Below are 14,772 nucleotides of genomic sequence, written 5' to 3' on the forward strand. Positions count from 1 at the left end.
CAATGTCTACACTGTATTTCTGATCCATTTGATGTTATTTTAATGTGTTTTTCCTTCAAAAACAAGGATATTTTCTAAGCTTTTTTTACATTTACATTTTAGTCATTTAGCACATGCTCTTATACATTTTCTTGAATCAGCAAAGTCAGTGCTAGCAGAAAAAACGAGTGTAAGAGTGTAAGAGCTATTTCACAGTGCAGTTGTGATTTCACCTCCAGAAAAGGGCCTTCAGAGCTCTAGGAATAGTACATATATTCATCTTCTGAGGAAGTTTGTAAAGATAGTCAGAATAAAATGGATAGAAATATTAGATCAATATGTCTATAGACTGCAAAAGCATGAACATCATGAGCACGCACACACACTCACATAGGAAATCTCACCCCAGATATCCTATCCTATGGTGCTTGCTGATACATGATTACCATAGCGACAGAGACAAACATCAGTTGCGAAATATGTGGTTCAAGCGATCATTGTGTTTTGTCTTTTGTCTCCAGGGTGTTGGGCACTGGCAGAATAGCAGGCCAAGAGGATAAGTGTATAGGGACAAGAGGGACGTCAAGAGCGAGGTCCGTTGGGCTGAGCCGCTCGCTTCAATGCCTGTCTTCATCTATCTCTGTCTGAACCTCTCCCTCTCTCCCTCCATCTATCACTCTTCTCATGGGTTTGGCTATACACAGCTTTGATCATCAATGGACATTGAGTTATTATTCACATACTGTAACATCAATATTCTTACAGTGTCAGGCCTTATTGTCTACAGAATGCAAAAGCATGAACATCATGTGCACACACACACACACACACACACACACACACACACACACACACACAGGATATCTCACCCCAGATATTCTATCTCCATGGTACTTGTTGATATAGGATTACCAATGGCAACAGGCACAAATATCAGTTGCGAAAGGTGTGGTGCGAGCGAGAATTGTGTTGTGTCTCCAGACTGTTGGGCACTGGCAGAGCAACAGGTCACGACGATCAGTGTATAGGGATAAGAAGGACCATGAAAGCAATGGGTCCCCCTAGTGCTGAGCCACCTGCTTCAATACCTGTCTACATCTATCTCTGTCCAAACCTGTCGCTCTCCATCTCTCTCTCTTCTCATGGGTTTGGTGCTACAATTTGTCTACCGCCCTGACACATCCAGAGATGACACAATCTCTATTGCACTGCACACTTCCCCCACCCACCTGGACAAAAGGAATGCACAGGTAGGCACTCTGATGGCGTGGTGTCAGGTAAAAAATCTGAACGTCAGCAAAACAAAGGAGCTGATTGTGATCTTCAAGAGGAACCAGGTCGGGCATTCCATCCTTATCAACTGGGCCGCATAGGGAGAAGGTCAACAAGTTTATTGGCTTGCACATCTCTGAGGAGCTGAAATTGTGAAATCACACAGACACCATGGTGAAGAAGGCATGACAGTGACTCTTCAAACTCAGGATGCTGAAGAAATGTGGTCTGTCCCCGAGGGCCCTCACAGTGTTCTACAGGAGTACCATCGAGAGCATACTGTCGGGCTGCATCACACCCTGGTATGGCTACACCTCCGCCGCGGACCGCAAGGCGCTAAAGAGGGTGGTACGCTCAGCCGAACACACCATTGGGTGCACACTGCCTTCCCTCCAAGACACCTACAACACCAGTTGTTGCAGGCCAAGAAGATCATCAGTGCTAGCATAATTGCAAAAGGGTTTTCTAATCATCAATTAGCCTTTTAAAATTATAAACTTGGATTAGCTAACAACGTGCCATTGGAACACAGGAGTGACGGTTGCTGATAAATATGTAGATATTCCATAAAAAATGTGCAGTTTCCAGCTACAATATTCATTTACAACGTTAACAATGTCTACACTGTATTTCTGATCAATTTGATGTTATTTTAATGGACAAAAAATGTGATTTTCTTTCAAAAACAAGGAAATGTCTAAATGACCCCAAACTTTTGGAATGGTATTGTATATATATTTTATAGCAGGCTATCATCATAATTTTGTCTGACATGCCCAAAATGCAGACCTGTTGATAGAATTTGACCCTTCGCAACAAGCAGAGTTTGACAAGTGACTACATTTTGCATTGAATTGTGGCTCATACTGTATCTACCCCAGAAGTGATCAAAGTTCTTCACTCGTTCCCTCGAGCTAAATCGAGGGCCGAGGGGGCAACGTTTGTGAATTGGACCTCCACTTAAGATGACAATCAAACTGCATCCGGTTTCGACAGGGATTCCCTGGGGAAAGTGGCTAGCGCGAGGGCTGAGGTTGTAGAAATAACTGCAGCCTTGGCCACATTGATAGTTGGTTTTGAAATGTAGGCCTGAATTTGTCAGACAGGACAGACGGAAGCAACTGCTGCTGCACCTGTGGCGGTTTCTAACTCTCTACTTCCTACCAGCTCATCGTCTTCTTCCCCTCGGGAGCCTCCCGTTATGAGGAGCATCCTGGGAGGTGTCGTGGGTTCCTGCTCCAATATTCGCTGGTCTTCGAGTTGCAGGCATCATCATTTCCACCGAGCATTCCAAAGTGGCACATGTCATCTCCTTGCTCTCATGACGGCTCTGGCCTGGGCCAAGGCCATCTGGGAGCAGCAATCAGACATGTGTTTCAATTGGCAAAGCTTTACCAAGGAGATGAGGATTGGTTTTGATCACCCCATAAGTGGCTGCTCAAAGACTCATTGTGCTTCTGCAGGGCAGCCGGAGTGTAGCTCATTACGCCATTGACATTCGGACACTCGCCGCTGAGAGCAGTTGAAATAGAGGCACTTCACTCAGTCTTTCTGAACGTACTCAGCGAGGTTCTCAATGATAAACTGGCTTCCCGGGACAACCCTGATAGTCTGGAGGAGCTTATCGTTCTGGCCATCCGGATTGACAAGCGGACAGAGGGGTCCCGAGTTAGTTCCAGTGTTTTGGGCCCCGCTGAGGGAATCGATTCTTGTCCTGTACACCATCAGGGTTCTCAGTTCAACTATGGTTCTCCTTCATATCCTTCAGAGGAGCTGATGCAATTGGGAGGCACCAGACTTTCCTCTCTGGAGAATGAGATACAGTTTCCTCTGGCCGATACGGTATGCACCTTGCTTCCGGCCAACCTGCGGTGGGACAATGGACAGTTGGACATTCCTGCTTTCATAGACTCTGGGGCTAATGGCCGTTTTCTGGATCGCACATTAGCTCGCCAACAGAGGCTGCCACTCACTAAGCTGGACACTCTGTTGTCAGTCACTGCGCTGGATGGTCAACACCTAGGATCTGGGAAGGTGAAGAAACTCACCATGCCTATTCAGCTATGAGTTCTGGATGCCCATGTGGAGCTTATCCAGTTATATCTGGTGGACTCTCCTGAGCTTCCCCTGGTTCTTGGACATCTGTGGCTTTCCACCCATAATCCTCAAATTGACTGGCCTTCGGGAAGAGTTCTGGGATGGGATCCTTCATGCCAGTTCACCTGCCAGCATCTCTCTCAACACCTTTCCAGTCCTGCTCGTCTGGAGACTTCCGATCCTCCTGTTCATCTGGCTGGGAATGACAAGACTGATCTTTCCCATGTACGTTGGTATTACTGGGATTTGGGTCAGATCTTCAGCAAACAAGGGGCCAGCAAACTACCTCCTCACAGGCCCTATGATTGTGCCACCAACTTCCTGTCCAGTACCACTCCTCTGAGAGGAGGGCTGTATTCTCTCTCAGGTTCAGAGACTGCCGTCATGAACAGTTATATTAAGGAGGCACTGGTGGCTTATTTTATTCGGCTGTCCACTTCACCTGCAGGAGGGGTGGTTTTCTTTGTTGGGAAGGAGGATTGGGGATTATGTCCCTGTATTGATTACCGGGGTTTAAATAACATTACCATCAATAACCGTTACCCCCTTCCTCTTATGTCATCAGCTTTTGAAAGACTCCAGGGAGCTACCGTTTTCTCTAAATTGGATTGATGGAACGCGTACAATCTGGTGCACATTAGACAGGGAGATGAGTGGAAGACAGCATTCAACACTCCTAATGAAAATTATGAGTACCGGGTCATGCCGTTTGGTTAATGATGTGCTGCGCGACTTCCTTCACCAGTTTGAGTTTGTGTACCTGGATGACATCCTCATCTTCTCCAAGTCTATGGCTGAACACATCCAACATGTCCACCAGGTTCTTCAAAGACTCCTCACTCTTCACTTGTTAGAGAAGCCCGAAAAGTGTGAGTTTCACATTCCTCAGATCTCCTTCCTGGGGTATGTACATCGTATCTCAGGGCTGTGTACTGATGGACTCCCAAAAGGTAGGAGAGGTGGTCAACTGGCCGCGACCCAGCACGGTCAAGCAAGTTCAGCATTTTTTGGGTTTCACTCATTACTACCGGAGATTGTGAGAGACTTTAGTGCTGTGGCGGCGCCATTGACAAGGCTCACCAAGGACTGGGCTGGGCATGTATGCTGGACCCCTGCTGCTGAGAAGGTGTTCCAGGACCTGAAACGTTGTTTCTTTTCTGCACCCACTCTCGTTCATGCGGATCCTTCTCTTCCCTTTGTGGTAGAGGTGGATGCCTGTGACTTTGGCGTGGGGGCGGTTCTGTCTCAGCACTCGGCGAAAGACCAAAAGCTTCATCCCTGTGCCTTCTTCTCCAGGCGTCTCACTCCAGTGGAGAGGAACTATGATGTCGGCAATTGGGAGCTTTTTGTGGTTAAACTGGCTTTGGAGGTGTGGCGTCACTGGTTGGAGGGCTCGGACAATCCCTTTACGGTTTAGACTGACCATAAGAACTTGGACTACATCCAGGAGGCTAAACGCCTCAACCACCGACAGGCTCATTGGGCTCTCTTCTTCCCTCGGTTCAGATTCACGTTATCTTACCATCAGGGCTCTAAGAACGTGAAGCCAGATGCCCTTTCCTGCCAGTTCCCCAGCTTAAGTGAGGATCAGCCGCTTGAATCCATCATCCCCAGGTCGCTCATCCTTGCGCGGGTTTCCTGGGGTATAGAGACTGTTGTGAGGAAGGCACAAGGTAGGGAGGCGATTCCAGACACCCGTCCAACTAACATACTTTTTGTTCCTCTTGGGGCACAGTCCAAGGTACTTCAGTGGGCTCACTCATCGAGTCTCACTCTCATCCGGGAGGGCAACAAACACTAGAGTATTTGAGGAGGATGCTTTGGTGGCCCTCGAGCGGAGGCGGACACTCTGAACTTTGTGGCTGCCTGTCAGACATGGGCCCGGAACAAGACTCCTCATCAGCAACCTCTGGGGCTTCTTAATCCGCTGCCAACACCTTCTTGACCCTGGTCCCATCTCTCTATGGATTTCATCACAGGCCTTCCATCCCGAGGGACATACTGTCATCCTGGTCATTGTGGACCACTTTTCCAAGACGCACATTTCATTTTGCTGCCTAAGCTTCCATCTGCCTGTGAGACTGCTCAGCTAGTTATTCAGCATGTTTTCTGCCTTCACAGACTTCCTCTGGACATTGTCTCCGACCGTGGCCCCGAGTTTGCCTCCAGATTTTGGAGGGCATTCTGTACTCTTCTGGGGTCATCAGCCAGTCTGTCCTCGGGTTATCACCCTCAGTCCAACGGTCAAACTGAGCAGGTGAACCAGGCTCAGGAGACCGCCTCACAGTGCTGTGTGTCTGCCAACCCCACTACTTGCAGTCAGCCTCCTTCCCTGGGTGGAGTTTGCACACAACACTCTCCAGTGTTCCTCCACTGGCCTTTCACCATTCCAGGTGTTGTACAGTTACCAGCCCCCCCCTGTTGCCAGATCAGGAGATTGAAGTGACAGTTCCTTCCACTCAATGCCTCATCTCTCATTGCCGCCGGATCTGGGAGAGGGCTTGGTCAGGGCTCCTGAGGTCCTCAGCTTGGGTTCAACAACAGGCCAACCGTCCTCGCCGCCCGAGTCCTCTCCCGTGTCCAGGCCAGATGGTCTGGAGGTTTTGGTAGGGATCTGCCGCTACGTGTGGAATCTAGGAAGTTGGCTCCCCAGTACGTTGGGCCATTCAAGGTTCTACGGCGCATCAATCCAGTGGCCTATCGTCTTCATCTTCCCCGGTCCATGAGGGTTCATCCCACCTCCACATCCTGTTACAGGTCAGGTTTTCTCCCTTGAGTATACTACCTGAAGTTGCCACTGGGTTACTTCTAGTATCCAGGTGACCCTGATTGGGCTTATTGGGATCACATGCTGGATGACTATTTAGGATCCTCTGTGGACAGGGCCAGTTGCTGAAGTCTCATGTTTTGTTCAGTGTTCTCGTGTGCCCTTGCTTTGTTGTTTTGCTATGAAGACCTTAAGTAAATATTCTGGATTTACCATTACCTCTGCCTGCTGCTTTTCTTTCGCCTGGGTCCGAGTTCGTACTAGCACTAATGTCACAGAATTTGTCCATGAACTCAAAATAAAACATCAGCTGAGTTGATGTTGTTAAATTACTGACAAATTACTGTACCAGAGCAAAATCGTCCCAGTAACCAAGTTTCCACCCAACCTTTGTATGCAACTAAAATACATGAAGAATATTTTTATTTTTTTACTACAGGCCTGATGGAAACCGTACATTTCTGGTAAACTTTACATAATACGCTAGATAAGGTGGGATCTTTTTGTATCTGTCAAATTAACAAATGTTGATATAATAGTAAAGTAAACTTATTCAAGTAAACGTATTATTAACGCGTTTATTTGTTTTGTGTACCTCCCACTATGAAAGCATGCAGTTTATTAGGAGAAAGTATTGATGAAAATGCATGGTGATGAGCTTGATGCTTATGTCACGTCTACTCCCGCTCCCCCTCTCTGGTTCTAATTGTCGCCAGTTTACTCATTATTACGTACACCTGCCACCATCGTAACGTGCACCTGTGCCTCATGAGACTCACCTGGACTCCATCACCTTCCTTATTACCTCCCCTATATCTGTCACTCCCTTTGGTTCTTTCCCCAGGTGTTATTGATTCTGTTCCTGTGTTTTATGTCAGTACGCTACTTGTGTTTCGTTCCATGTTTAATTTATTATTGAATTCACTCCCTGTATTTGCTTCTCGACTCCTAGCGTACCCGTTACAGAATAACAGCTGGCTCGTCAGGCTTCCATGCCTCAGCTTGCTAAACAGGTTCTCAAGCCTCGGTTGGCTCATCAGGCTCCCAGGCCTCAGCCGGCTCGTCAGGCCTCAGCCGGCTTGTCAGGCTCCCACACCTCATCTGGTTCAACAGGTTCCCATGCCTCACCTGGTTCAACAGGTTCCCCCGCATCAGCTGGCTCGACAGGTTCCCTCGCCTCAGCTGGCTCGACAGGTTCCCGCGCCTCAGCTGTGGCTGGATCCGCGTGTCGGGGAGGGGGTACTGTCATGTCTACTCCTGCCCTCCCTCTCTGGTGCCAGTTTACTCATTATTACGCACACCTGGCACCATCGTTACGTGCACCTGTGCCTCATGAGACTCACCTGGACTCACCTTTCTGATTACCTCCCCTATATCTGTCACTCTTTGGTTCTTTTTCCAGGTGTTGTTTATTCTGTTCCTGTGTTATATGTACCCTACTCGCGTTTCTTGTTTTGTTCCTTGTTTCATTTATTATTAAATTCACTCCCTGTACTTACTTCTCGACTCCTATCGTACCCGTTACAGCTTAGCTGCCTTTTCACAAATGAAAATAATATTGCTCTTTTGACCATAATAATCTCATCATGTAGTTAGCCTACCCAAACTGTATCTGCGAGCTGTTGGCTAGAGCACCCGTGCCAAGAACGGAGTGGGCAATTTCAAAATATATAAAGCAAAATATTTGTGACAAAATGATCAGAAGAGTTAAAAATGCGATGGAAACCAATTTTACTTGTATGTTTTATTCAGTAAATGGAAATATAACAGCAAAAGTTATTTTTATGGAAACATGCTGGCAAGATTTGCATATAGTTTTTATGTGGATAAAAAAATATTTGCCTGAAAATCTATCGTCAATTGAATGGAAACCTAGCTGTCTGCATTATTTTACAGCTGTCTGTTTTGATGTCTCAATGATTTGACTTGTGTATCTGACAGTTCAGCCTGGTCTCATAGACTACACGCAACATAGTAAACATAAATGCGGTACACTCAAATTACAAAACGTTTTTACTGAGTTACAGGAAATCAGTCAATTGAAATAAATTAATTTGGCCCTAATCTATGGATTTCGCATGACTGGGAATATGGATATGCATCTGTTGGTCAAAGATATGTAAAAAAAAAAGAAAAGAAAGGGTGTGGATCATGCAGAGAGTTGATCAGGCTGTTGATTGTGGCTTGTGGAATGTTCTACCACTCCTTTTCAATGGCTGTGCGAAGTTGCTGGATATTGGCGGGAACTGAAACACGCTGTCATACACGTTGATCGAGAGCATCCCAAACATGCTCAATGGGTGAGTATGCAAGCCATGGAAGAACTGGGATGTTTTCAGCTTCCAGGAATTGTGTACAGATCCTTGCAACATGGGGCCGTCTATTATTATGTTGAAACATGAGGTGATGGCGGTGGATGAATGGCACAACAATGGGCCTCAGGATCTCATCATGCTATCTCTGTGCATTCAAATTACCATCGATAAAATGCTATTGGTACACTGTCCGTAGCTTATACCTGCCCATACCATAACACCACCGCCACCTTGGGGCACTCTTTTCACAACGTTGACATCAGCCAACCACTTGCCCACACGACGCCATACTACATGCTGTCTGCCATCTGCCCTGTACAGTTGAAACCGGGATTCATCCGTGAAGAGCAAGGTGACCATTTGCCCAATGAAATCGGTTACGTCGTTGAACTGCAGTCAGGTCAAGGCAAGGGCGACGAGTATGCAGTTGAGTATCCCTGAGACGGTTTCTGACAGCTTGTGCAAACCCACAGTTTTATCAGCTGTCTGAGTGGATGGTCTCAGACAATTCCGCAGGTGAAGAAGCCGGATGTAGAGGTCCTGGGCTGGCATGGTTACACATGGTCTGCAGTTGTGAGGCTGGTTGGAAGTACTGTCAAATTCTTCAAAACGACATTGGAGGCGGCTCATGGTAGGGAATTCAATTCTCTGGCAACAGCTCTTGTGGACATTCCTGCAGTCAGGGTGCTTCCTTCAAAACATCTGTGGCATTGTGTTGGGGGACAAAAATGCACATTTTAGAGTGGTCTTTTATTGTCCCCAGAACAAGGTGCGCCTGTGTAATGATCATGCTGTTTAATCAGCTTCTTGATATGCCACACCTGTCAATTGGATGGATTATCTTGGCAAAGGAAAAATGCTCACTAACAGGGATGTAAACAAAATTGTGCACAAAATTTGAGAGAAATAAGCATTTTGTGTGTATGGAAAATGTCTAGGATCTTTTAATTCAGCTCAACAAACATGGGAACAACATTTACATGTTGCGTTTATATTTTGTTCAGTATATTATTATATATTACATTTAGTATGGTTACATGAGACAGATGGTTTATTAAGGCAAAAACTAAAGTAGGGTGGTTGGTTGGGGTGGATGGATGGATGGGTGAGCGTATAATAGTTGACTTAGATCATCTACCTGTCTGACTGCAGTTTGCTTTGCCACCCACAGCACAGAGTTGTGGAGAGTCAATGCACTCACAGCAGTTCCCTTATTAACCCCATACGTTAACTGATGACGTGTAACATTTCGAAAGTGAACAAATGTTTAGGGCATCAGTTTAACTGCCTGGCCCAGCCCTTTGGTGTACACTAGAGGCCTAGCAGAGGCAGGAAGTTGAACAGGAAGTTACTTTACCATTAGTGACGGTTGGGCACAGAGACACATGCACACACCAAACACACACACACACACACACACACTCACAACCACAACCACAAACCCCTCCCCAACCACACAAACATACCCACACACCCCACAATGTGTCTAAACTTGAGAAAAACATCACAGACCTGAAATCACAGACCTGCCCAGGGTGGATCAAAGTGAACACAGCGTTTGGACGACTGAAAAGAGAGGGAACCCATGATTCAGAGGTGTTACCATTAGCATGCAGGGAGTGTGGCCATGTGCTGCTTTGTCACTCCAAGATCCTGCTATTTCAAGGCAGTGACTCTAGAAAAGCTCTATTGTCAGTTAATGGAGTTGAAAGGGCCAGAGACCACAGAGGGTCTGGATATACAGAGGCTGCTAGCTAGGAGAAAAGGGAGCTTTTAGCGCATGCCAGAACCTCCAGGTGCTTTGACTGGAAGAGAAAGGCTCCTCTCTCTCCTATAGCTATACACAGCATATTACACCACACACTCTAGTAAACACTGTACACTGGCAACCACCACCACACACATTAGTCAATTTGCAGTTTATGCTCTCCTAGCTGTCTTATCAGACTTGAAAGCCAAACAGCTCTTTCCCACCTGTCTGAATTTCTCTGATGCATCTCTCTCTCTCAAATATCAACTATGTCAGTACTGTATATATACAATTTAATAAGGACATACCAAATAAATGCAAAGATATTCCCATATATAGTAGGTACAGTTTAAACCATTCTCACGCCTATCTTTTTAAATGGATCAGATTATTCAAACTCCTGATGGTAAAGGTTAAACACTGACTAATGCTCAGGCACTATTTTAAAAGAAAGAAAAACATTTACAATAAAAAAGCTTTTTCAGATTCAGAAGGGTTCTATGCAGATCCCTCCTTGCCTTCCAAATAATCATTTTGGCCTCCCAAAGAATATCAAAGAACCCTTTCTTACAAACAAAAAAAAATGGTTCTTACGATGAAAAAGGTTCTAGGTATAACCCTTTGCCTTACAAAGAACCCTTGTCTTCCAAAAAGGGTTCTACAAATGAAAATTGTTCCTTCCGCAAAGAATCCTGTTGGAACCCTTTTTCTAAGAGTGTACATTTCTCACAGACTCTGGCAATATCAGTGTGACATTGATCTTGTGTACCATGTTCTTTCTGTTAATCTCTCTCTCAGTAGAAGACGGTGCTGTCAGCATGTATGTTGTGGCTAGCCCTCACTCTGCTGGTCACAAGATCCACAGAGCCAATAGACCAGTGGTACAGGAGAAACATGAGATCCCTTCACACAAAACTCACCAAAGCAAAGTCACCTGAAGGACTCTCTTTTTTCTCTTCCCCCTCCTCAACCTTTCTCTGACTCCCTCTGACTCCCTTATTCCGCCTTTCTTCTTCTCTTACTTTTTTTGAAGGCTTGGCATGAAGAGGTTCTGCTTCTCAAATCTCAGTGACCCATTCATTTTCACCATTATGTCTTTCAAAGACTTTCAGCTCCCACCTCTTACATCCAAATTGAGAAAACATTTGAGTTATTACATGATTACCGACTTGCAGTAAAAGCTCACAGAAATGCCATAGAAAAATACACTTAGCTACAGCCGCTGTATTGGTCCCAATTACAAAATGTAGTCTGGTTGGTGATTTGGGGGGGTGGGGTTAGAGATGGCTGGGCTTGCCTCATGCATTAAGGATCTGTATACATTACAGAGAGAGGCCTTTGGAGCAGCTTTGCCTGGGCTACAAAGACTTCAGTGTATATGATCAGGGAAGAGAAGGTAGGGCCGGGGATACAGCCTTGCTACCGGCGAGCCTGAGACTCACAGAGAGGCTTTACAGCATAATTAATAGGTTTAACAACGCTCTGGGAGATACAGTAGGGCTGAAATACAGTTTAAATGCAGAGCAGCTTCTGACTGAGAGAATAGGCCACCAAAAGCACCAGAGAGGGGGATGAGGCTGAAACTCAATGAAAGAGGAAGAGAAGAAATTGCTCAATTTCGTGATGGCCAGGCTGTGACACCTACGGGTGGTTGGTTGGTAGAGAAAGCTAGAGGAGGGTAGTACAAGGGTCAAGCACGTGTCCATGCAGATCAGATGGCAGGTGACAGTACTCCCAGCTTGCATGGGCACAAGCCTTCTTTGTGAGGCCCTAGTCCTGCTCCACAGGGGCCTCTCACCGACCCTCAACTTGAAATGTGATACCCACAGGTACGGGAGGGGTAGTTACGCTAGGGGAGCAAATACATGTACACAGACTGGGGGCCGGCTGGCCTAGATGGTGTGTGTGTCCAGCCTGGACAGACACAGACTGATCTGGCCCTGTGCATACCTTTAGCCAGGATCTGATCAATCAGGCCTTGTCTAACATGCTCTGAGGAGCGGAGTAAAGCTGGCCATTAGCCAAGTCACCCTGAGCAACCTAGTAATGGGAACAGCCATCATAATATTTCTATAACATGGACATGCATGGATGTTGCATGAATGTTTTTTTGTGTGTGTTTGCGAGTGAAGTGGATCCAATAGGAGGCGTCATTAACCAGAATGGGTTGGAGAGCAAAACATTTTCTGAAGGTCAAATTTCAAGGTACCTTCTATTGCCTTGGACATTACAGAACCACATGTGGACTGGATCCACAGTAATGCGAGAGCCATTGTCAAAAGCTTCCATTAATAGGATCTTGGTTTACATGGATGTCTGGATGAAACACATGTCCATGAGTCCTGCTGTTAATGATGTGTTTTAGGAGGAAAGACTGCAGCACATTTAGGGTTCAAAGACAAGGCCAGGGTAGGACGATCTGTAACAACCCCTGGATTGCATTTGCCAGACACCCAATTACTGTTAACACACATGCGTGTGCGCGCACACACACACACACACGCACATAGACACACACGCACACACAGCTATCAGCTCCTTACAAAACTGCATGCCCTAAGCTTAAACCATTGGGCAAACAAATATACAGTAGAAACACATGGGGGAAATGTGAACACACACCCCTCTGTTTCTAAACCTTTAAACACACACACAAGAGACCTTATACCTCCTCTCTTGTTTTCCTTTAAACCCTTCATATTTATAGCTGTATGTTGGCTGTGATTTGGCACAGAGCCAGAGAGGAGGCACAGTGATACCCATCCCGTCCCCTCCCCCACCCAGCCAAGTCAAAGAGAGGGAGACTAAGCCAGACCTGTTTGATTCAGCACCAACTTACCCTCCTCAAAAAGATGCCCCTTTGACATACATCCAATAAAGATCCCTCACTGAAAGCATGAGGGAGCGAAAGCCAAAGAAAATTAAAGAGAGAGGCAGAGGATTTGATGAGTTTCCTCCTTTGTGTTAGAAAATTAGCATTAAAGCACGTCAACATATCCCTAAGCTGTGGTCAGACAATGAGTAGAGCTCTTTCGTACCCTCACATTGATTGAAGAGCAAATAGATGCTTTCTGAAGGCTACAGTGGCAAAACAATACCAAGATAACTGCCTGAATGCATGAGAAAAGAGCAGCTGCCCGAAATGGGCTCATCGTTTTCTTCCCTAACACACTCTCCGCTAAGTGTGTGTCTGAGTGTGCGTGTGTGAGAGAGCACGAGCGACTGTCTCCTTTGTGTCTGTGCTGTCATGAGTCTCAGACTGCCAGACGTAAGCTTGTGTAGCCTAGCGCACGTTGCTTTACCAGCGTCTACACATCCATTTGGCACTGCCTCAGCCTATCGTTCTCACTCCTTACACACAAATATACACAATATACATGCTCATCAACTGTGTCGCCATAAAATCCACCAACAAAGGAGAGTGTTTCCAGGCTGAAACCAGAGAAAAAAAGCCCCAGACAAAGAGGCATCCACTGAGCAGAGAGAGGTGCAGTGCCCTCACCTTGAGCCGGTTCCGACCTGGAGGAGGCCAGTAATCCTAAGGTGACCCCCAAGAGCAAAGTCCACATCCTGGGCTTAGCGTCTGGCGATAGCTGGGTGAGTGACTGGAGGAGGAGGCGGAGGTGTGTATGGTCTCTCCAGTGGTCCTGTCTTCTCTGTGCCAGGAGTGAGGGGTGGTGTGTGTGTGTGTGTGTGAGAGAGAGAGAGAGAGCGATAAAAAGAGAGAGAGGTTGTTGTGGGTGTCTGGTAGCTATTGGAGCTGAGACAGACTTTGGCCAACTTTTTTATATTCTGTGTGAGAGAGAGGGTTTCAGAGCTTAGTGACACACAGGCAGAAAGGGGAAGAGGGTGGTGCCGGTGTGTACACACCCTTGTGCTTCTCCCTCTCTTGCTCCCCCCCTCCTTCCCTACCTTGTGCAGCTTCTCTCTCTTTCTCTCTCACACTCTCTCTCTTTTCTCCTTCCTGTCACGGTTAGTTTAAAAAAAATATATATTAGCTTGGAAGGTGCCCCTCTCTTGTGTTTTGCTGACTATCCCCTCTCCTTCTCTCCCTCTTCTACCTTTCTTAAATTCTGTCTCTGACAGCAACAGTTTCTGAGTGCATCTAGTCTTTTGTACATTCCTTGCTCTGCTTTCATTTAATCTAAATTTTCTCCAGTAAACCTCTCTCACTCACTCTCCCCCTTTCTCTCCCCTTCTCTTCCCAATCTCAACAACTGCCATGATACAGTGACACTATGTCATGAAATAAAGCTAACTTTTATTCTTACCATGGGCTTTTTCTCAAGACCTTCCCTATCCTAGCCTCTTTTCCATTGTAACTAATATGTTAAACGACTAGATAGATTTCGGCCATATTCATATTATAGATCAGTGGCCAATGAGAATTCAAGGTGAGCCTATATGAAACAGAACCATGAACTGACTGGACATACACTGCCTTCAGAAATGATTCATACCCTGTGATTTATTTCACATTTTGTTATGTTAGTCTCAATTCAAAATGGATTAAATGTAAAAAAATCTCACCCATCTAAACAATACCCCTTAATGACAAAGTGAAAACATGTTTTTTAGAAAAATGTTCAAAT

The 14,772-nt window shown here is 46.0% G+C and overlaps 1 protein-coding gene across 1 annotated transcript in view; it reads right to left on the reverse strand.

The window, feature by feature from the left end:
• The window catches only part of LOC112245451 (CD44 antigen), a 32,579-nt gene extending 18,575 nt beyond the window's left edge, over positions 1 to 14,004 (reverse strand). The window contains exon 1 of the mRNA XM_042323234.1: positions 13,683 to 14,004. Within this exon, the coding sequence (XP_042179168.1) occupies positions 13,683 to 13,749 (67 nt within the window). The 5' untranslated portion in view covers positions 13,750 to 14,004. The remainder of the gene's footprint in view (positions 1 to 13,682) is intronic.
• Positions 14,005 to 14,772: the final 768 nt, after the last annotated feature.

This window comes from Oncorhynchus tshawytscha, linkage group LG06 (genome assembly GCF_018296145.1).
Source record: "Oncorhynchus tshawytscha isolate Ot180627B linkage group LG06, Otsh_v2.0, whole genome shotgun sequence".
In the NCBI taxonomy this organism is placed as follows: Eukaryota; Metazoa; Chordata; class Actinopteri; order Salmoniformes; family Salmonidae; genus Oncorhynchus; species Oncorhynchus tshawytscha.